Source organism: Peromyscus eremicus, chromosome 14 (assembly GCF_949786415.1).
Source record: "Peromyscus eremicus chromosome 14, PerEre_H2_v1, whole genome shotgun sequence".
In the NCBI taxonomy this organism is placed as follows: domain Eukaryota; kingdom Metazoa; phylum Chordata; class Mammalia; order Rodentia; family Cricetidae; genus Peromyscus; species Peromyscus eremicus.
The window spans coordinates 2,262,454-2,286,560 of record NC_081430.1 but is presented as its reverse complement, the minus strand read 5'-3'; the positions used below and the strand labels follow the sequence as shown (position 1 = coordinate 2,286,560).

General features: G+C 41.4%; 1 protein-coding gene across 1 annotated transcript in view; it reads left to right on the top strand.

The window, feature by feature from the left end:
• Prkar2b (protein kinase cAMP-dependent type II regulatory subunit beta) overlaps positions 1-24,107 on the top strand; it is a 98,624-nt gene that overhangs the window by 13,341 nt on the left and 61,176 nt on the right. The window contains exon 2 of the mRNA XM_059279459.1: positions 8,731-8,766. Within this exon, the coding sequence (XP_059135442.1) occupies positions 8,731-8,766 (36 nt within the window). The remainder of the gene's footprint in view (positions 1-8,730; positions 8,767-24,107) is intronic.

The following is a 24,107-nucleotide window of genomic DNA, read 5'->3' as shown; positions in this document are numbered from 1 at the left end:
CTATCTTTTATTGGTTTTATTCTTAAATATCTTGTCACTTTCGTTATGACATCTGGAATTTTATCTATTGCACATTCTAACCAAAGATAGAAACTTGGGGCATATCAACAAAGAAGTCTTAAGAGTAGCTGACCCAGCTGGGCGGTGGTGGCGCACGCCTTTAATCCCAGCAGAGGTAGAGGCAGATGGATCTCTGTGAGTTTGAGGCCAGCCTGGTCTACAGAGTGAGTTCCAGGACAACTAGGGCAGTTACACAGAGAAACTGTGTCTTGAAAAAACAAAAACAAAAAAAAAAAATGTAGCTGACCAGCACATGGATTAGAGCTCTGTGAAGATTAGAGTTGTAAGGAGACACCATGACATATGCACCAGAAGGGCTAACTAGACAGTCTCTTGTGTTGGCTGTGATGTGGGGCAGCTCAAACCTACCTCTGTATCTGTAAGAGGACAACAAAGTAGATAGGAAGACTGTATGCCCATTACACACAGTCACCGACTCAACAGCCCCATGTCTCGGTATTTCTTCAAGAGGTACAAAATTATAGACCTATAAATATTTTTGTGAGAATATTTACTGAAGCCTTATTTGAACTGGAACAACTCAATGTCCATCAACAGGAAAATAGAGAAATAAATTATGACATTCTCATTCAAAGGAATACTACTAAGCAATAGAAACAAATGAGTTGCAGATGCCGCAGCAGCATGAACATTCAAATGAAGTTCCCAGACAGGTAAAATGCAATGGTTGTGTGGAAATTATAATAGAGGTTCCCATGGGATGGTGGGAACTGACTAATAGGCATAGAAACTATCCAGTGTTGAAATGCTTAAATCTGCATTGGGACGTTATGTACATGGTTTAGGACATTTGTCAAAGCTCATCAAATAGTACATGTCATTGAATGTTAATTTTGCCTCAACTAAGAAAAGCAGAAACATGGATGGTGTTGGAATCCTGTTTTCTGGTCTTTAACTGAGAAATGCCATTGCTGTGATGGTTTTCTTGTGAAATGTTTCATTTTTTATGTTGTAGACCAAAATCCAGGTTCCCTTTTCATAGTAATGGGGCATAAATGAGAATGCTTTTTGGTACTTGAGAGAAACAAAGCCAAAGGGTTGTCAGTTTTTGCTATTTTTTAAATCTATTGAATCTTTCCAATCAGTACTGTAATGTGTGAGTTTCACTAACTTAACACCTTGTAACTATCTCCTTCATTTGTCTGAATGATCTTTAGGAGTCAGGGAGTACCTCCTTTGTTGGTAATTTCCTGTCAGCATAGTTCATTCAGACTTGTTGGTCCTAATGTGTACATGTAAGTGCTGGGGATTAGTGGCCAAGTAGACCAGGGAAGACCCCAGCCCCCTGGAGCCAATGTAGGGAGAAATGAGCAATACAAATACCAGATATCTTTAGACAGCTGTTTGCTCTGGAGGAGGTGAGATGGGGTGGCATGGCAGAGCAGTTAAAGGCGCTGCTATACATGGTCTATTCCAGAAGGCTTCCCTGTGTTACGGCTATAGTGACAGGAACATCAACTGTGGGTATGTTCTAGGACTATTTCGAGGAGGAGGTCATTGTCACACCCCTCCTTGTTTGTGCAGTTATTCATTTCAAAGCTTTTATATTTTTCATAATGGCCTTTGTAGGGACTTTATGTATGTGGGGCAATTTGACCTCTGAACTTCTGAAATTGCTAGTCTAGTCTGGGTTATTCACCCTTCCAGATGGAAACAGCCCTTTGCAATGTTGACTTTATCTTGCTGTCCCTGCTGTATACAAGCTTGGGAGGAGGGCTTAGTGCGTGGAGATGCAGAGGTTGAATTTCTGTAGTTAGACAGTGTCCTTTTGCTAAGAAGAGAGTATTTAAAATGTGAAGAGAGTTTGGAAACCTTTTTCCTTGGCCTTTGTCCCTGCCTTGCATCTGTGTGGTTAGTCTTGTTGGGACTCCCTAGCTGAAACTGTTTTCTTTTCTCTGTATAAGAGAGCATGGTTGGCAAGGTCCTCGTGAATTACAAAGTAAAGAATCATACTCAATCATAAATAAAAATGTGCTTTCCTAGTTAGTTGGTTGCTTCTTATAGTGATATTTTAAAATATCAGTTATATTTGGAGGCATTTGGTTTAACAAATAGAACAAAATTGTAGGTTTTTTTAGTGATCACTCAAGTTGGACCATTCTGAAAGCTGAAGCACTGTATTTCATTTCACCCTGTCCTACTTCCAGCCACAGTCCATGTGAGTAGGTTGGATGGACACTGGTCTGAATCCTCCTGCTGTGTCAGCAACAGAAAACAGTGTTCCTCAAATGCCCACACCTCACACAGCCGCCTAAGGCTAAGGCATACTTGGAGGTGTGCAGTTTATAATTCATGCCTCAGCAATAAAGGTTTGGAGAAGCCCCTGCAATTGTGATTCTTTCCTGGTGTCCCCTCTAGAGGCCAGTACACGGTGTTTCTGAAATACAGGGCCAGGGCTTATGGGCCTGTAATGAGTATCTTCAAGTATTTTTAGGACTGATAGAGACCCACCAGCTTTCAGTAGAATAATAGAAAATAAATGCTATTTTGGGGAGCAAGAATTGAACGTGTACAGAGAGTATGCATGAAAGGACTGGAATCAGCACAAGACACCCAAGACCAAGTTCTCAGCACAGAGGTGGATTTGCCCCAGAGGGATTAAGGGCAGAGAAGAAGAGACAAAGACAGGGGATAGAGGACAAGGGAGAAGGGGAAGGGAACAAGGAGGAGGGGACACGGGACTGCCTCCAGATAGAGGGGACAGGCATGGCCCACAGACTAATGGCAGTTTATAAAGGGAAAGGGGAAACCCCTTGTTAGGATGATTTGGTTTGTCTTGATTGGACATGTTAATTAGGGCAGCCAAAAGGGGACTTTTGATTGCTGGACTTCCAATACTTCCATAACTGGACCTTGGTGGTCAGCCTCAGGAGAAGGAAGTGGCCAAATAAGGGAATAGACCTTGGAGGCTAGCCTTAGAATGTAATCCAACCGTTTAGCCAGGCAGAGAGAACAGGGAAGGGCAAGGCCCACCAGAGCCAGGCTTGCCATGTTCTGGCCACTAGAGCCCTTCAATACATACTGTGTTCTGCTTGGCAAAATATTTGTCTTATTGCTGTTGATCTTTTAAAAACTTAATTTTTCTTGCTTCAAGGGTGAACTTTATTTAATTTTTCAAACATAGACGCAAGTTAATTTATTCTGAACTGGGTATTCTGTCAAAAATACTTAGCTGATGCATTTCCATTTACAATTTTCCCAATCTTTTATTTAGGCAGCAAACAGATATAAAAAGTGTTTTATTTCTTAAAAAAAAAAAAAAAAGCAACTATTATGAGGACAGGGATGCTAATTTTTTTGCAGAATCTAAGAAGGTTGAATGTGTTTTACTCCAGAGCATATGTGTCGCGTCCACCTCGACCAGCAAGGAAGATGCAACACCAGGCTCTTCTCCAAGCAGTTTATTCAGGAACCTTGAGACAATCTTCTGACCCTGGGGAAAGCCATCTTCTCACTCTGGGGAAAGCCAGCCCACGCCCTTTATAGCCACTGGGCAATCAACCCCGTAGTGCCACATGGACAATGCCGATAGGGTCAGACATGCGCAAGCAAGCCAGATTCCACGCCCAAGCCAAATAAGGAGTTGTTTATCCCAGAGAACACCCGCCATCGGGAAGGCCGGACGCCGGCGCCATCTTTGAGGTGCGGCTGTGCACGGCTCTCTACACATATGAACACTTTTCAGCAAAAAGACCCATTCATCCAGTGTGCCTCTAGTATAGATGGGGCGGGTTTGTGTATGTGTGTGAATGTGTGTGTGTGTGCGAGAGAGAGAGAGAGAGAGAGAGAGAGAGAGAGAGAGAGAGAGAGAGAGAGAGAGAGAGATAGAGATAGCATGCACAAATCATGATTCAGAATGTCTCCCGCAGCAGCATGTTCAGAGATGAAAACTGTGTCTGTGCATTTTGGAGACAGGTCTCATTGCTTTGTGCTTTTAACTGACTGCTTCTGTTTTGTGAACTATCTTGCTTTTCAGCCTTCACTGAATTCCTCTTCCACCTATTTTTCTCCTAAGTTAGGTAAGCCCTGGAAGCAATTGTATGTGGAAATATGACCCAGGAATTAGGTAGAAGCAAAGAGGCTTGCTCTGTGTACTTTTCAGGTTATTGATCCATTTGGTGGGTATTAACTCAGCATGCCTTCCATGCCAGGGCAGCCTTGGGTACAAAGAGTAAACAGCAGTTTCTGTGGACAGAGGAAGAGCTTAGGCAGCTTTAGGAGCTGCTCTCCCTGCTGGGGATGGAGACTGGCCTTCAGTTCACCTCAGGTGTGGGAACTTTTTCTCTTAAGGATGCTCCAGGGTGGAGGAGGACTTGAGTCAGTTGTCTGGTTTCCTGGGAGCACAGTGAGTCCAGTGAACGTAGTGTGTCAGTAAGAGGATCTTACTGTAAATCAAAGTTAGCTGATCCATTGGTTCTGTGGGTGTGATTCAGCGAGCCGCAGCACAGCCGGGCTCCTTTGTGGGGCTTCCCACCTTCCCACAGAGAGGTGGCCTTTCCGTTCCTGCCTTCCTCCTGCTCCTTCCCTGGTGGCTCCTGAGAGAGCACGCGCGAAGGTCGTTGCTCTGCCCAGCGTACACTCACTTCCAGTCTTCTTCCCTATGTTGCTAACTAGATTAAAACTCCAGAAAAAGTGTGATGTCTTAACTTCCTACAAGTGTATGTAGGAAAGACTTGTTACTTTTGTCTCTCTCTCTCTTTTTTTTCCAAGACAGGGTTTCTCTGTGTAGCCCTGGCTGCCCTGGAACTCGCTCCGTGGACCAGGCTGACCTTGAGCTCACAGAGATCTGCCTGCCTCTGCCTCCCAAGTGCTGGGATTAAAGGCGTGCGCCACTACCACCCAGCCGCTTTTGTCTCTTTAAAGAGAGTGTGGGGGGTATAGATATGAGGGATTGGAATTTTGCTGATTGTCAAACACTGCTTTGTATCTTGAATATTGAAAACCACCTGCCCTGTCACGACTCATCTTGTTAACTGTCCATTCCTAGGCCCCATTTATTGTCAAGCAGCGAGAATCATCATCATGTAGCTTAAATGCTCACAATTCAAAAGTAGATTCAGTATCTAGAAAGCCTGTCAAGGACATACCAAGGAATGTAACTTGTAGTGTTTAAGTAATAGCATGTGAGGAAGAAGGCAGCATGGTTAGATTCTCCCCACTGTGTGGGACTCCAAAGAACATGAATGTTGTGGGTGGAGTCTGGTCGTTTTGTTCTGGTCACTCATGTACCTCAAATGGCAGGGCAGCAATGGGATAGTTTTCTAAAACCATGTAAGAGTAAAATTCCAGACAAAACAAAACAAAATATAAGAAAGAAAGAAAACTTAATCCTTTGATCTATACTGTTGTTCTGCTGGGGAAGTTATTATTACTGTGCATATGTGTTCATGGTGTGTGTGTGTGTGTGTGTGTGTGTGTGTCTGTGTCTGTGTCTGTGTCTGTGTCAGTGTACATGTGGAAGTTGGGACATTATGAAGTTTATTCTTTCCTCTACCTTTACATGGTTCTAGAGATGGAACTCAGATTTCCAGGCCTGTGTAGCAAGTTCCTTTACCTCCCAAGCCATCTTGACAGCACATTACTATTGACATTTATCAAAACTGCATGTAGTAGTCATGTGTATATGTAAACACTGTTAGGATTTAGGCTCAGGTGGTTACAAATAAACTTTTGTAGATGTGAATGTCTAGCAGGTTATTGGAAAGCCGTGCAGGGGCTAGCAAGATGGCTTATTTGTGAAAGAGCTTACCATGCAAATGTGTGGACCTGAGTTTGAATCTCTGAAAACCACAGAGAGTCATGTAAGTGAGATGGGTCTGGAATCCCAGTGCTCCTGTGTGGAAATGGGAGGCAGAGGCAGGAAAATTCTCAGAAGCTTGTGGGCCAGCTAGCTTGGCCTTTGTAGAGGGAAAAAACCACAGCCACCAATTCTAAGAGACTGTCTCAGACAAGGTGGAAGGTGAACATGGAAACTGAAGGTTCTCCTCTGCTATACAGCAACACACATGCATGAACACACACAAAGTCATACAGAACATAGCTCTGGGATGTAGGACTTCACTTCTTGTGCAGGAGTGTTCTGGAGGTTGACTGTCAGGATTGTGCTCTAAATCAATGTGACAAATGAAGTAGTTCCCATAAATTCAGAAAACATAATTCGGTGTATAGGAGTGTGGCACATGAATAGCATGGTCAGGACCCTAGGCTTTGATCCCTCCCAAAAGGAAAAGATGTTCTAGATGATAGGACCATTGTGGGAAATCTTCCTTGAAGAAAAATGCAGAAACATAAGGCCTCTGGAGAGCATACCACACCAGAGGCCACAGTGGCTTCATCTTCTGAACAGGCTAGTGGGGCGGGGCACAGAACAGGGAGTCTGTGTTCTGTTGCAAGGCTGTGATGGGCCTTTTACCTTCACCTGCACATGTCCCTCGCCTGAATTCCTGTGGTTGGATTAATCTGTGCTGTCTTAAGTCATTGTCCTTGTAAGCCTTGGAGGGAGGCTCTGTTAGGACTCCCTTCTTAAAGATATAAAAAGGAGTTTAAAGTATTCATAAAAACCATGGGCAGTGTGTGTGTGTGTGTGTGTGTGTGTGTGTGTGTGTGTGTGTGTATGTGTATAGTTTACCTAGTTAAAGTTGTTTGCATAAGTAATTTGTATCTGCTGAACTGCTGTGGTATATACAATATAAATAAGAATTTTGTATCTTGGATAATTTGGAGGATATAATTTTGCTACCATATACTAATTGATTGATTGAGACAAGGTCTCACTGTGTGGCCCTAGTTGACCTGAAACTCCCCATGTAGACAGGATTGGCCTTGAACTCAGAGATATGCCTGCCTCTGCTTCCTCAGTACTGAGATGGGCACCACTACTTCCAGCTTATACATGGTTATGTATTGTACGTGAATTTTTGAGTTATTTCACAAAGTTAACCCTCTGTGTTAGTGAGGATTAGTATGGGGGAAAAAGTATTGACCTCTTACTGTGCAATTTCAGAACTCAGTCCCTTCCCTTCCCTCCCCTCCCAACCCCTGCCTCCTCCCCTCCCCATCCTCCTCCCCTCCCCCTCCCCTGCCCCTCCCCTCCCTTCTGGCAGTGTTTCTAGTTCTATTAGCCTCCAGCTTTGGTGCTGGCTGTGTGTATGTGATCTACCACAAGTTCATCTCTTTTTAAAAACTTTACGGTAGCATTTCCTTATCAAAACTACATAGAGATAATGATGTCTAAAGCTTGGAGCATCTGCCCCACATAGCCTTTCTCCAAATCCTTGTTCCTGTACCAACATATTCTTCATGAAACCACAGTGCTGAGAAGAATTGGGTCTTCTCTGTCCCCATAGCATAAACAGCATTCATAATTGCTGCTTTAAAAGTCTTAAAGTGTTAACATGTATCATAGCAGACCCATGACTCTTTGGATATACATGCTGGTCTTTCTACGTAATGTGAAACACTCATTTACCCACTTCTTGTAAGAAAGGAAATTTTAAAAAGAACATCAAAGCTTTTCCATTTCTTGAGATATTTATGTCTGCAAATCCAAGAAGAAACCCAGAACTGAGTGGAATCAGGGTGTGGGCAGATAGAGGAGTGTGGCATGCACCAGCCTGTAGCCTCAGCTTTCTGTGTGCGCATCTATATGTCGTGGACGTCTTACACATTCTTCAGTCTAAGACTGACAAGGATAGACTACCTTCACCTAAGCATGAGTTGATTTTCCATGAACATTTTCAGTTTTGTTTCCTTTCAGAACGGCTGCTGCTTAAAAGATCTATTTATATGTTGCTTTTCCCTTTCTAGGAGCACTTGGAGACTCACCTCCTGAAGCAGACTGTGAAAGGACACAGAGCTTAGCTGGCTCTTGATGTAGTTGCTGCACTGTTTTCTAGTGGCGTTTATAGATTTATTCTGTTCCAGCTATGTGACGTCAACATACTTTAACAAAGCGTTTTTATTAAAGTCTTTAGGGGAAATTAATTTGATAGGTGAAACACTGATTTTATGTTACGTTTCTTTACAGACTTTTATCTCCTTTATTGGTAGCAAATGCTTTATTCTGAGCATTTAATTTTATATGTTTTTTTAAAATTTTTATTTTTATTTTGCAATACAATTCAGTTCTACATATCAGCCACGGATTCCCTTGTTCTCCCCCCTCCGGCCCCCCTCACCTTCCCCCTAGCCCACACCCCATTCCCACCTCCTCCAGGGCAAAGCCTTCCCCGCGGACTGAGATCAACCTGGTAGACTCAGTCCAGGTAGGTCCAGTCCCCTCCTCCCAGGCCGAGCCAAGTGATCCTGCATAGGCCCCAGCTTTCAAACAGCCAACTCATGCAATGAGCACAGGACCCGGTCCCACTACCTGGATGCCTCCCAAACAGATCAGGCCAATCAACTGTCTCACCCATTCAGAGGGCCTGATCCAGTTGGTGACCCCTCAGCCATTGGTTCATAGTTCATGTGTTTCCATTCGTTTGGCTATTTGTCCCTTAATTTTATATGGTTTATATTTATTCTTATATTATTTATGCATTCTAATTTATATTGAAATTATGGAATTATGTAACTGATTTGAGTCTTTTGGTTTTGGGATAAATAATATTTTTAAAAATATAATCCTATTATTCTGCTCTTTTCTTTTAGCTCCAGTTATAAATCGGTTCACAAGGCGTGCCTCGGGTAAGTCTGACTGTCCTACGGACTTCTCTCACTAATGGCGACATTTTAAAGATGATAATTGTATTGGACAAAACTATACAAAGAATAATTAATGGGGAACAATAGCCTATTTGTTCATCTTTTCTCTAAGAAGAACCCCAGTGTGATATAACCATATATTAGGAATTAATTGAAAATTAATTAAGCCATAAGTGGCTATGTTTAAGTCCCACTGTGGCCCAGGCTGGTGTAGACTTCATCTCACTCTGCACATTTCTTCTTGCTTTTAACAAAATGTCTACTTGGGTGATTTCTCATTCACCAGTAACAGTTGAGAAGCAGTGATTCAAGAAATGGGCAAAGGATACCTGGAAACAGTGAGGAGGGAACATTTTTAACTATTATATGGAGCCCTTTAGAATAAGCCAGTTAACATTGTTTAGTTGCTGTCTTAAATATTGCCTGGCACCCTGATGCATGGCCAGAGGAGAGCTGTGTACCAAGTACCTAAATGATAATCACTGTGGACCCTGTGACCTGTGGGAAGAAGGGTATACAGTTAAAGGTGTTTCTATCTACACTAGTTTCAGTAAAAGGAGTTGGAATGTAGAAATGGATCAGTGACTTTCTGGAAAATTCACTCTGTGGAGTATCTTCCCTGAGAGAGGACTAATGAGTATACTACATTTACTTTGAGAGGGTTACTCTTCCTCTTAAGTACAGGTAGAATTATTTTATTCAAAAATAGAAAATAAATATTTCAAACACTTCATCTTTGGAGTCAGATATTAGAAATTAGTTTGTTTGTTTGTTTGTTTGTTTTTATAAAATGGCCTCATTTCTACTGTGTTGTAAAACTCAGAAAGCTTTAAGCCTGATTTTTTTTTTTAATTTGCCAGCAGTTAGTGGAATAATTTACTCTTTACACAATGACCAGGTCTGTAACGAGAGAACCTAGAGAAGTGTGCTGCTCTGGGACGTGGCTCCCATTCTCAGCTGTCGGTGATCTCAGTGCATATTTATTTTAAACAGTGAATGCAAATTGCAGGTTTTAATGCCTTCTGTGGAATAGGGTTTCGTTTATGTCTGCAAGGCAAGAACAGAGCTGTGAAACATGACTTTCAGAAATGGTAGAAACCAGGAAGAAACAATTGGAATCAATGTTGTGTGTCTTGTCTTTACCCGTGAAGTTCATTCAGTAGAAATGGGTTTGGGAATCATCACCCTTTCTGCCCTATGCTGTATGAGTGATACATTTATTTATGAGTAAGTTCCATTCGTATTTTTATATGATTATTCATCAGTAATTGATGGCTTAGTATATAGATTAGTTTTCAAACACCATTGTTTTATCTCTCCTCCCCTAAATGTGTATCCACTGTATCTCATTAGGACCTGGCTGGAAATGTAGAGCTGATGGAATACTAGCAAAGAAATACATTTAAAATGTATTCATTTCCAGGATGACAGACAATTGGAAATGCCAGTGAAACCAATCAGAAAAAAAAGTCATTATAAAATAACAATAAGCCAGCTGGGCAGTGGTGGCACATGCCTCTATTCCCAGCACTCAGGAGGCAGAGGCAGGCGGGGGTTGAGGCCAGCCTGGTCTACAGAGAAAGTTCTAGGACAGCCACACATACACAGAGAAACCTTGTCTCAACAAAAACAAAAACAAAAAACAAAAACAAAAAACCCCACAAAAAGAAAACCAAAACAATAACAACAACAACAACAAAATCAACAAGCCTAAAAGGTCATAATGTATGCTGAAAACCATTATAAGAATGACTCTTAATGTTGATTGCAAAAACAAGAGATACTCTATGGAGTGCCCTGGCCAGTCTGTTACTGTGCATTTCATATAAACTTTCAGTCTTTTGACTGAGAGAAATAAAATTATATGTCTTAGGAAAACAACAGTGTTGTGTATAGGAGAATAAGGATATATTTAATCATTTACACCTCTATATTTTGCCTTCTTATAATCCTTATGAAAATTTGTGTACATAGTTCCTGGCCAAAAACCATAGGATCAGTCTTAGGTACTCTGGAGGGAAATTCTGCAGTTCTGTTAGTTTAAAGGCAGTTTAGTGGAGGAGCCATCTTTCAACTCCTTATAAAGTAACATTTTTTGAAAAAAAAAAAAGCATTGCTTGTCAAAAATATAGAAAATTGTGTGTAATTACTGAGATTGCCTGAGGAGTTTTTTTGGTCGAATTTAATTTCAGTCATACTTTCCTTTTAGAATTAAACTTTAAAACTCTAAGAACTAGAGTCCATGGGAAAGACAGTCAGTCAGATAAAATCATCCAGAAGTCTTTGAGTTTGTTTCTCATAAAATAATATTTCAAAAAAGAAACCTGTATTAGTTACAGAATAGGATAGAAACACTGTGTGTTATAGCAGTGTGGGTGATGCTGGTGCTTGGTCACTGCTGGTTCCATGAAAACAGTCAGATGCAGTAGTTCTCATATTCTCAGTTCCTGAAACCCTTGAGTTTGGAGATTTTAGTATTTATACTGCATCTATTACAAATAATTTTCAGACTTGAATAATATAAATAAAACATTCTTCCTTTTATACTTTATTGCTATGGTTCATGAGGATGAGAAGTATGTTTATGATAATTTATAGCAGGCACATTATTTAGGCTCATGCTTTTCTCTTACATTCACATCTTTGTGTACTAATGTGTGTGTGTGGGGGGGCGTGCCCTGGAACTGGAGTTAGAGAAGGTTGTAAGCCACCAAGTGGGTGCTGGGAATGGAATGCTGATCCTCTGGAAGAGGCGCCAGTGCTGTTAACTGCTGAGCCATCCCTCCAGCCCCCATTTTGTGTTTTTAGTAGCTCACTTTCTGATAACTTCTTGAGTCATCTTCATATATTTTTAGTACTTACCCATTGTCTTACTTAGAGTTTCTACTGCTGTGAAGAGACAGCATGACCATGGCAACTCTTGTAAATGAAACATTTAATTGGGGCTGGCTTACAGTTCAGAGGTTCAGTCTGCTATCATTATGGCAGGAAGCAGGCAGATGTGGTGCTGGAGCTGACAGTGCTACATCTTGCAGGCAACAGGAAGTCAAATGACTGTCACACTGAGGGAAGCTTGAGAAAAAGATCTCAAAGCCCCCACAGTGACACATTTCCTCCAACAAGCTACACCTCCCCTCTGGGGGCCATTTTCTTTCAAACCACCACACCCTTAAACCTGTCCGTTACTGGTTCTATAAGTAAAAGGGCCAGGTTTAGTCAATTTCGCTGAACAGAATTCCTGTGGTTTTAAGTCCTTAGTTAGTCCTTAGAAGCCAGTTCACTACTTAATGCAGGGTGAAGGCTGTGGCAGTGTCACTAATGGAATGAGGGAGACACTGTTAGAACACAGAGACTGGCCTTGTAGGCCGGTGGGGAGAGTTCTACCAAACATGGAAGTGGTTGTCGTTTGTCTGCTGACATGCAGCTACAATACACGTTCGGTATCTTCCTTGCATTGCCTCATTAAACCTATTTAAAAACAGCACTTTATAATCCTGTTATTACAAGATAAGGCCAGCTTTTGGTCCTTTCTTTGGGGGAGGGTACGTTTGTAAACCCTTCTTTAAAAATATAGAGAAATGTTTTCCCTCTTCTCCTTTCCTTTCTTCTTCTTCCTTCCTCCCTCTCTCCTTCTCTCCCACCCCTCTCCCTCACTGGGAGGCTAACAGTAATATTCAAGTTTGTCCTAAGGGTTAAGTGGTTTCAATAAAACCCACAACAGAATGTCTACTCTCTCCAAAATACTCATGATATGCAAGACACTGAGGCCATGGGCCAGGTAATATTTATTAAGGAATGGGATCTATAAGGTATACTCACAACACAGAGCAACAAGGTAGACACTGCTGCTTATCCAGCTGTCACTGTCCTGCCATTCTGCCCAGGGGCGATGGGAACCAAACAGCAAGCCACACCTCTTTGCAGCTTGCTCCTGCTCCGACTACCCAAGAACACAAGAGAGCGAGTAACCCCTGCCCACGTAAGGGGTCACATATCCTAGAGAAGACCATGGCCATAAAGCAAAAAACAAAAAAAAAACAAAAACAAAAACAAAAAAAACCAAAAAACAAAAAACCACACACACACACACACACACACACACACACACACACACACACACACACACAAAACCCCACAAAACAAATGCTCCATCCAATTGGTCATTGGGCCGAATGGTGGAATTCCCATAACACTCATGTTGAGCGGTCTTTTGCAAAGAATGCTTAAATCCAACCAACAAAACTCTCAAGAGACTTTGTGCCTTAGCCCATCAGAGAAGAGTGTTAGCCTTGGCATCAGTCTTTAATCAGAGCATCTCTTTCTTACTGTTTGCACATTACAGGTTTCCAGTAGATACAGTGTTTTCTGTGTAGTTTTATTTCTGAAGTGGGAGAGTGGGATCCAGCCAGTGCTGAGACAGGTCTCTTTTGTTTTTTCTAATCACAGATTTTATTTAGAAAAATACCATATTTATAGAAAATTTCAAAGAATGGCTGAATGAACACATTTACCCAGATTCCTTGATTGTTAATTCATTATTTTGACACATTTGCACACTCTCCCTTCTTTATACACCCACACACATATGCACACGTTTTTAGTTTTTGAGATGAAGATCTGTGTGTAGCCCAAGCTAGCTTTGAATTCATGATTTTTCTCCCTCCCTCAGGCTCCTGAGTGCCAGCATACCCAATCACACTTTTTATTTTTTATTGACCTTTTCAGGAATTCTAAATACTTGAGTGTCTATCTCCTAAGATCTTCTACATAGTGTATCACTCCTGGGATTAATGGCATATAAACTCGGTATACTATAGACTACTGTTGTTAGAGTCAGACTTTTTCTGTTGTCCTACTAAGGGCTCCCTCCCACCCCCATTAAACACTTTTGTGTCTTCATTTTTCTTCTCTTTCATAAACTGGCTTCCAGGAATTTTTAAAATTTGCTTTTTTGAAGTTTTGAAGGTTGTTCCTGACCTGTTATTAGCTGCTGTGAGTTCTTCAGTGGCACAGACTCTGCAGCTGTCGGTCAGCATGTCCCACTGATGCCCGGGGAGTCTTTGCATTGATGTTTGGCATTGCATTCAGGGTCTGCAACAGAGCAGTCTGTGTTAAGAAGCATTTGTTTCTTGTAAGAGAATTGCGAGAGCACATGTAAACACACACACACACACACACACACATACACACATCTAAATAATGACTTTTGTTGTAAAGATAATTCATTCTTTAATGTTTTACCATGAGTGTTGAATTGTGTAACACAGGTTTTTTTTGCAATTCTTTTTTTTAATTTTATAATTTAATTTAATTTTACATATCAGCCACAGATTCCCCTGTCCTCCCTCCTCCCGCCCCCTCTCCCCCCAGCCCATCCCCCATTCCCATCTCCTCCAGGTCAAGGACTCCCCTGGGGATTCAGCTCAGCCTGGTAGATTCAGTCTAGGCAGGTCCAGTCCCCTCCTCCCTTCACCCAGGCTGAGCAAAGTGTCCCTGCATAGGCCCCAGGTTCCAAACAGCCAGCTCATGCACTAAGGACAGGAGAACAAAGAAAAAGAGACCATGATAAATGAAGACCCCATGGGAATAGGAAGAAGCAAAGTGCTAGAGAGGTCCCCGGAAATCCACTCTGTACCACACTGAACATAGCTTGAGCATATGAGACCTCAAAGCCCATCTCCATAATGATGCACATCCTCCAACAAGACCACATCCACTCCAACAAAGACACACCTTTAATAGTGCCACTCCCTTGGGCCAAGCATTCAAACACACAAGTCTATGGGAGCTATACCTATTCAAATCACCACAAGGTATAAACTAATAATGCTCCTCTTAGAAGATTTTTATAATAATTATGCAGTATATAGTCCATGAAAACATGGGACCCAGGACTTTTCCCAGTTTTGCTTTGGTTTTATAGTACCAGCCTGCTGTTCACATGTGTCCTGAGACAAGGTAGGGGCTTTCAGGAACCCGGGCTGGATGTCCAGATGAGTCAAAGTGAAGAGGTGGATGGGACGCTGACACCAAAGGTGGGGTTGAAATTCAGAAGCAGACAGTTCTAGCAAAGCAACAGAATGAAAACAGAACTCTCACACTGGGCAAGGGAGGTGGAGTGGGGCCCAGAGAGGTTTGATGAGCTGGTGTCCAGGCCTTTCCTCAGGTGAGAGAAGTTACTGGGAATCCTAGAACAATCTCATTCTCTGGTTACTGTGCTAGGCCCAGAGAATAGTATTAAACATGTTCTTCCCTGTGTTTCCGTACAAATAGAGCCATGTGGGTAGAGCGGGTGCTGCTTGTATCATCCCTGGCTTGCCTGTTTACCAGGCCCTAGCAACCCTGATTGACTAAGTATGTTCCCTGCATATCTTCCTGTGATATGGAACTTGGACCCCAGTGTCATCTGGTTCATTTTTTAGTAATTCTAGGAACACTGACAGACTTTCTCAAGGATATTGAGGGACTTAGTTGCATTTCTTCCAGAGTTGTTTGAGCCTCTGGAGCAGGAAGAAAGGAAGGCAACGGAAATTCGACAGGATCGTCAGTGCTGTTGAGGGGAGAGGGATGAGGAGGGTTCTTCCCACGTCCTCAGACCCTGTACATCAGTGCTTACTTATGCCAGGGGATGCCCATGGAACCCCAGTGCATCTGGTTACTAGGACACGGCCCTGGAGCTGACTGAATGACTCCAGCAGACAGGTGGCTCTCCAAAACATGAATAGAGAGACCAGACCCATGGACTCAGCACAGCCATTCTTAATATTATCAGGGTTTAGATTTCTACTGCACAGACAGAACCATTTTTTTGTTTCTTTGTTTTGTTTTCCTAATGCATTGTAGACCAGTGCTTCTGTAAAATATGGAATTTCTATAGAAATACCGATTGCTATAGTAGTTTCTAAATACTCTCGTTTTTGATTTTTTGTCTTATTGTAGATTGCCATGGATTAGGTAACATGACCTTGGAATGACCTACAGGAGATGTGAAAGTTCTCATAGAAAGCTTTCTTTTTTTTTTTTTTTTTTTTTAGTTTTTCGAGACAGGGTTTCTCTATGTAGCTTTGCGCCTTTCCTGGGACTCACTCGGTAGCCCAGGCTGGCCTCAAACTCACAAAGATCCACCTGGCTCTGCCTCCCGAGTGCTGGGATTAAAGGCGTGCGCCACCACCGCCCGGCCATAGAAAGCTTTCATAAAGGAAAATTACAAATTTAATTAAAGAATTCATTATTCAGAAACCAGACATCTTATTTTACCAGAATGGCATTTTGTCAGCATGTCTTGCCCCAGGAATGAGTGGAGCCCTTTGTTGTAGGTGGCACATGACACATGTAGGTTGTGATACACATGCTGTTACTTGTGCATGGTGCACATGCCTGTTCTTGTTGGAGGTGTATCACAGGCTTCTCTTGGTTAGATCTGCTACAGTGTACCCTTGCACGAATTTCCTAGCCCTAGCATGTGGACGCTATGATGCTGTCACTATCACATGTCATTGATACTGTAATTTAATTATTTTTGGCCAATCACCACTTTCTAATACATGAGGTCCCTCCCTCATTAATGAACAGAGAAAAAATGTACTTCTGGATGAGGTCGAAATAAAGAAACCATTAGATTTGTCTCTGAGGGTCCATGCTTGGCTAGCTTGTGTGATACTCTAGATTCAGTCTCCCCCAGCTCCCCACAGAATGTGAACTGTAAGGGAATGAGAGTGTTGGAAGGATGTGAGTGAAAGTGAGGCTTGAGATTTCTGAGGTAGAGTGTGCTGGGAAAGAATGAGCATGTCATAGTTAAGGGTCAAGAAGTCCATGTGAAGTTGCGTGAAGTTTTATTGGAATTAAGGAAGCCCAACACAGACTGAGGATTGACTTTTTTTTTTTTTGTTTTTTTGAGACAGGGTTTCTCTGTGTAACAATCCTGGCTTTGTAGACCTGGCTGGCCTTGAACTCACTGAGATCTTCCTGCCTGTGCCTCCGAAGTGCTGGGATTAAAGGTGTGTGTTACCACCGCCCACCTGAGAGTTGCTTTTTAAACAGTCTTTAGTGAATGATGATAAAGATGGAGTTACTCAGGAGGGTGTACCTGAATGATGTGAATCTTGGAGGAGGATGGCAGTGTAGGGAACTCTGAGAGTCTCACCACAGCATATAAGGAGTGGCACTCTCTAAGAAAAGTAATGTTCTTGGTTAGAAATGTTTTATAAAAATATAGACTCTGGTTCTCTGTGGGGAAAGGATTAGAAAGGAGGGTAGGAGTGGACAGGAAGAGCCCACAGGTCAGCAGTTTTACTGAGCACTCAACATTGTTGGTGACTAAGCAGTAAGTACTCTGCATTCCTGAGGAAGTTGCAGGCAAAGGGGAAGCCCAAGGAGTGGGGAGATGAGTTTGGTGAAAAAAGATGGTTGTGGTTGGGCGGTGGTGGTGCACACCTTCAATCCCAGCACTCAGGAGGCAGAGGCAGGCAGATCTCTGTGAGTTTGAGGCCAGCCTGGTCTACAGAGCGAGTTCCAGGACAGCCAGGAATACACAGAGAAACTCTGTCTCAAAAAATAAAAGTCTGAAGAAGCTTTATCATATGGATGACCAAGGGTAACAGAATTGAGGGCATGGTTGGACTGATGGGGTGTGGGATAGAACTGAATGTCTGTAAATGCTTGTTTAAACTGAACTTAAGGCTAGGTTTAACCTCCCGATATTTAACTGCAGAGGGCAGTAAGAAGTGAAGAGGTCCTAAGTGGGGCAATTTTTTCCACTTACTGATTATTCAGTGAGAACTTACAGTGTGTAGCTGCAGGCTCAGCCCAAGGAGGACACTGATGAGGGTGTTAGATGCATCAGTTATTCTATGTGATCTGGACAAATTACTTAAGCCGTCTCCTGTAAAACTTGCTTATTGTGATGATTCATGAGGAGAGTGCTTAGAAAGCTCTCAGCATAATCCCTGCCTTGTACTAAGGGCCAAGTGTACATTTATTAGTTCAATGTATCAAAATTTAATAGAACAGAATGTCCTAATGTTCATTCTGGTTTTTTTTTTCCTTCTGTATCTTACTACTCTTAATTTTAATTAGTTGAAGTACATAAGTGTAGCTAGAGTTTTCCTGCCTTGTCCACAGTCAGGACAAATCTCTATCACCCAGTCCCACAGCCGCTCAGACCCAACCAAGTAAACACAGAGACTTATATTGCTTACAAACTATATGGCCGTGGCAGGCTTCTTGCTAACTGTTCTTATAGCTTAAATTAATCCATTTCCATAAATCTGTACCTTGCCACATGGCTCATGGCTTACCGGCGTCTTCACATGCTTCTTGTCATGGCGGTGGCTGGCAGTGTCTCCCTTTCCCTTCCTGTTCCCTTAATTCTCCTCTCTGTTAGTCCTGCCTATACTTCCTGCCTGGCCACTGGCCAATCAGTGTTCTATTTATTGACCAATCAGAGCAACAGATTTGACATACAGACCATCCCACAGCACGTACGTACATAATTTTTAGGTACCACTTAGCACTATCCCAAGTTTGGATTGACTTACCATTGTAATAGCACGTGTGGAGGATTTCTTTAGCTAAAAGCAGAAAAGCAACTTCTCTCCCCTAAATTATCAGCTGGATATATAGACTATTATTTTGAAAACAGATTGTCTTTTAAATTTCAGCCTGCTATTTTGACTTGTATATAAATGCTGCCACACCACCTCCCCTATCCAATTTATCCAGCTACGTCTTTTGAGCCAGTACCTAGAGAAGAAATGATAGTGTCCTTGGGTTCTGAGTCTCTGAGCTCAGTGAGCTATTTCATTCTAGTTTACAATTTGATCAAGCTTTTTGATAGTTAAAATATTAATGCTTCAGTTAAAAAACAAAATGTATTCAGGCTTCACTTTCCTTTATTAGTTAAGAATCAGATTTTGCTGGGTTCAGTTGTTCACACCTGTAGTTCCAGCACTCGAGAAGCAGAGTTAGGTAGAGTTAGGTAGCAAGTTATAGGCCATCCTGCTCTACATACAGGCCAGCCAGGGCTACATAGTGTGACTCTGCCTCAGAGTGGAAATCATAACCCAAAACATCCCCAACTCCTCTCCAAATTCCTGTTTCCACTTTTCTTCCTTTTTTGTGTGTTTTTCTTTAGTTAGGAGTTCTTCAAAACAGAGAATGTTGATTTTATTATCTTACAGGTGACTTCATAACAAGACTGCTAAAAATTTAAGACAGAAATGAGTGGTGTATTGTTTTCATAATGATGAAAAGAAAGCACTTCACCTAAGAGACTTAAGTCATTGTTCCTGGGGTCCATTTCAAGGCATTATGAATATTGTCTCCACTAACCATCACCAGAAAAGGTGACAGTGACCTTCTTAGATGTTTTTAAAATATTTAAAGCCTTAAATATTTTGTCATGTCTTTTCTTTCTAAGTAGACATAGGTAGTTTAACATATCCCTCGCATGACCCCACATGGTAGTGAGGCATGGACCTTGAGTGCTGCAGGGGGCTTTGAGCCAGGAGGTGATTTTGTGACAGCCCTGCCCAGATGCAGTGTGGGGTCTAAGTAGGCTGTGAGAGGCAGCTGCGGCAAAGGGGAGCGTTTGTCCACCATGTCTGCTCGGTGGCTTTCTAACGTAAACTGTTGCCTTCAATTGCATTTCTATTTGGTATTTGTATTTTAGATTTTGTGAATCTATTGACTACATCATTTTTGTTTTTTAAATGGCACATTTAATACAAGGGGGGGGTCTATTTAGTGTATTTTCAAACAAAACAAACCAGAATAACAAGAGACTTAAAATCTAGAATTACATATTATTGGCTAAAACATGGATATTATCTCTTACAATTTGGAGTTAGATGAAATTAAAAATGTTTCCTTTAGTTAAGTGGTTGCTTCAGAGAGGGTTCATGATGTTCCGTTGTGGAGTTGGAGGATGTAGCTGAAGGGGTCAAAGTATGTGTCAGAGTGTGGGCAGAGACTACTCTGAGATAGCTCATTAGTCACAAATGTATTCACCAATTTTCAGTTCCCAGTCTTTTTTCATCTGTCGTTTTGTAAAAGAGTAAAATTCTCTGGTGAGGCTAAGGACTATTTGATGGAGGATCGGTTAGGCCGGTTTTGAACTCTAGTGGGTAATGTGAGAAAGCACCATGCTGCTGCTGTGATGAAATGATTCAGGCCAAGTGTGTGCCACCAGCTGTTCTTAATGCCCCTTCCCCAATGGTAGCTAAGGAGAGTCATTGGCAGTTCTTTGCAGGGGGATCTTTAGACCATCTTTCTTTAATAGGTATAGAAATTGAAGCACAAAGAGTGATTCAGTTCCCAAGGTTTTACCTAAGGGTCATATTGTTTTTATTTTCAATATGATTGAAATATTGAATCAAAATAGTTTCAGATACTTTATTAAACAGGAGTAGGAGAGGTAGAATTATAAAAATGTTGCATACTTCATCGTCAAATCGTGCAGGTATTTGTGAATGTTCTGCAAGAAACAAGTCAAACCACTTCTAGCTTTTCTTTTTTGAGACAGGTCTCATGTAGCCCAGGCCTCAAGGATGACCTTGAACTTCAGATCCTCCTGCCTTTGCCTTCTGAGTGTGAACCCCGGTGTCTCACTGTTGTCCCCAGGTTTGTGCGGTGCTGGCTGCCGAGCCTTGTTCTTGCTGAGCGTGCACTCTGCCCTTCAGCTCGTTGTTACTGTACTGTTGTGGTTTTCATCCTGAATTTTGAGATTATATTAAGTATTCTTATCCTGAATTCCAACAAGTTAATTGAATTGTTGAATAATTTCTAATGCCAGCATTGTCTTTTCTATACAGACTCTTCTAGGTGAGGCAGTTAAATTAGTGTTATTATTAACATGGCTATAGGTATTTCTCCTATTTTAAAGACATTCTTTGAATTTTATCCTATTCATCACTAAATTTTCTGTGCTCTGAATTATAAGAGTTTACATATTTATGTTTTTAGTTCTTAATAGGTAATTCAGATTAATTTCAATCTAAATTTAACTGTTACCCATTTTTCTTTACAGTTAGAAATCTGAAAATACCACATTACCATTCAAATTATTGAAAATGTATTATGATGTTGAAATTATGATATTGATTATCTGTACATAGCCTTATCTATATTTCTAGAAATTACTTGTTTGCATTTTATTCAGATTTATTATTACTCTTTATTTTTCCCTGAAGAAAGCAAATAAAACCTTATTATCTGGAAAATTCAATTTAATTTATATTCATACTCTTTTTGTTTGTTTTTAAGACAGGGTTTCACTGTAGTCTGGCTGGCCTTGAACTCACAGAGATCCACTTGGCTCTTCCTCCTGAGTGACAGAATTAAAGACATGTGCCACCAGGCTTAGCTTGTGTACTCTTTGAGTTCTGCAAACCAAGCAGTAAACTGATGGTATAGGTGACGCCCAGGGATGGCATGGAAGACTGAGTGTGTTTGCTTGGTTGGTTTGCAGCACTGTAATTACTAAGTATTATACTCCTTCGTAATGTGGATCCTGTAAAAGACGAATCAGCCTGCTTCCATCTGTATAATATGGAAACTGACGTGACAAGCCTTACAGTCCAGCGGCTGTAAATGGTAGATGTGGTCTGATGACTTGGAAAAGAGATGAGGCAAGGGGAGGGCATAGGAGGTCAGACTGTGAGAGGTGGGGCTTGGCGTCTCCATTTTAATTTTTAAATTTGAAATGATTTCCAGCTTCTATATTGTCAGTAACAGTGAGTCAGAATTGTTTTTTAAATTTAATTTTGGCCTTTTAATAATGAGGTCATATTTCCTACTATAAAGCTGAAGTATTAAGGCTTTTGGAATTCCCCAGTTGGAATCCTGTGGATCAATATTGATGTTACTGTAGTTGTGATCAGTATGTACACTACTAAACAGAATTTCATTAGATCAGTGTTCTGAAACTTGTTCAGTAGCAGAGTTTAGAGTCTAGACATAATACGGTGTTGCATAATTGTGCCATAAAAATGCGTTCATACATTATGTAATTAGAAGTGGAATTGCTTAGTCAAAGCTGTAAGAATGTGAAGTTTGTCCAGATGTTGTCAGATGTCCTCTGAAACAGCACAGTAATTCATCTTCCTTCCTTGTATTTAATAGAGTGTGAGACAGTATTACAGAACATTTAAATGTTTTAATTTTACAGGTGAGTTACTCGGTTGGTATTTCCTTATTTACCAGTACAACTTAGCCTCTGTGCATATCGTTTACCACTTATATTTATCTTGAGTGGCCTGTTCAGTCTCTTTCTTCATTACTCAGTTGTGTTTGGGCTCTGAGTCCTAGACTGTGAATTCAGATTCCGCTTTGCTGCTCACAGGTGCTTGACCTTGAGAGGATTGCTTAGTCTCCAGACATCAGTCTAATATTGGTAAAATGTAGTAGTGGATGCACCAAGCTCACAGAGTATTGTTATTAATGAGAATACAACTGTAAAGTACTTAACACATTTCATGAAGTGTGTTGAGAATATGATGTATGCTTGCTAAGCTTTTTTAAAATGAATAGAATGTCAAATGTCTTCATAATGTCCATATAATTGTTGGGCTTTCCTTCTTTACAATATGACAATCATGTTGTGTGGTATTTTGTTTGTGTTCTGACAGATAAAGCTTGCCTGGAGATCAGAGGGCAGAGCTAGCTACTAGTTAACCATAGAGGCCAGGCAGTGGTGGCACACACCTTTAATCCCAGCACTTGGGAGGATGAAGCAGGAAGATCAAGAGTGCAGGGCCACCCTGGGCTATACAAGATTGATCTGGTCTAAAAGAGAAACAGAGCCTGGCGGAGGTGGTGCATGCCTTTAATCCTAGCACTAGGGAGGATCAAGCCTTTGATCCCAGCACATGGTAGGTGGAGACAGGATCTTGGGCCCATTCAGTCTATGGATTCGTAGAGGCAGGAGCCCCATTTGGTCTGAGATTTAGTAGAGGTAAGAAGTCTCTCTAGTGGCTGCTGCTCTGCTTCGCTGATCTTTCAGCTTTCACCCTTGATATCTGACTCTGGGTTTTTATTGTTAAGACTAATTAGGATCAGGATTCACAATCAGATAAATTATATTAATGTATTTTTTAGTATTGGAATATCCTCATATTCATATAATGAGCTCTGCTTCTTCAAATATGATTAACTATGTTCTTAAAGTGGAAGTAACACATGATAACGGTTGTTTTAGCACACACAAGAATAAACATCTGAACCCAGAATTAAGCTCTTGAATCTTAGGCATAATTCAGAAAGCATTATTGGATGAGCACTTCTGCCTTAGGGCTTGGAGCTAACGATTAAACAGCTAGAAACTTCTTGAAGAACCTGGTGATCACAGTAAGGGGTGTTGGTCAGATGCAAGATGGACTAGTAGTGCAGATAGTGAACATGTCTTGTAAGAGACTGCATGAAGAGTGGTATTCTGTGTCTGTCTCACAGTTTCGTGTATATTAAGTTTATGTATACCATATGGCATTTAAAATAATAGTCACAGTGTCATTTTCTAAAACTGCAAAGAACTTTACCCAAATGTAGGAAAGTGTTGTTATAATTTGCACCTTTTAGGGACATATGCACCTCTGAAATTCTTGATAGCACAAATCTTTTTTTTTTTTTTTTTTTGAGACAGGGTTTCTTGATGTAGTTTTGGAGCCTGTCCTGGATCTCGCTCTGTAGACCAGGCTGGCCTTGAACTCACAGAGATCCGCCTGCCTCTGCCTTCCAAGTGCTGGGATTAAAGCTGTGTGCACCACCACTGCCCAGTAGCAAAAATCCTTTTATGTTTGATTTAATTTTAAACTGAATATAACAGTAAAGTGAAATAAATAACCTGTACATTTGCACAAATCATGTTTGTATAAAGTGAGGACATGACTGTTCCAAGGTCTGGTTTAGGAGAAGCTTTTTTTTTCTTTCTTCTTTTTTTTTTTTTTTTTTTTAATAGATATGAGAAGTATAGCCAGAAACATCTGGAAGAGTCCAGAGCAGGGAGAGAAAGTAGTAGACTAAACGTGGCCAGCAGATCGGATCAGACCAGGCCATGAGGAGAGAGGGAGAACGAGAGAGCACAGAGCACTAGAAAGAGTGAGCTCATGGCTGAACTGGCAGGGTTACATGGAAATGAGAAGCTGGGGACCCATGAGCTGCAGAAGTTTAGAGTGAAAAGAGCCAGGATACCAACATGGACTCTCTAAAGAAGTATTCATGGTGCTGAAAGACCCAGAGGCCAGCATACACTCAGATACGCTAATAGGCACCAGGGGTAGCCATGTGTCTTCAGATTTTCCTTCAGAAAAGCATGCTCATTCAGCAAATAC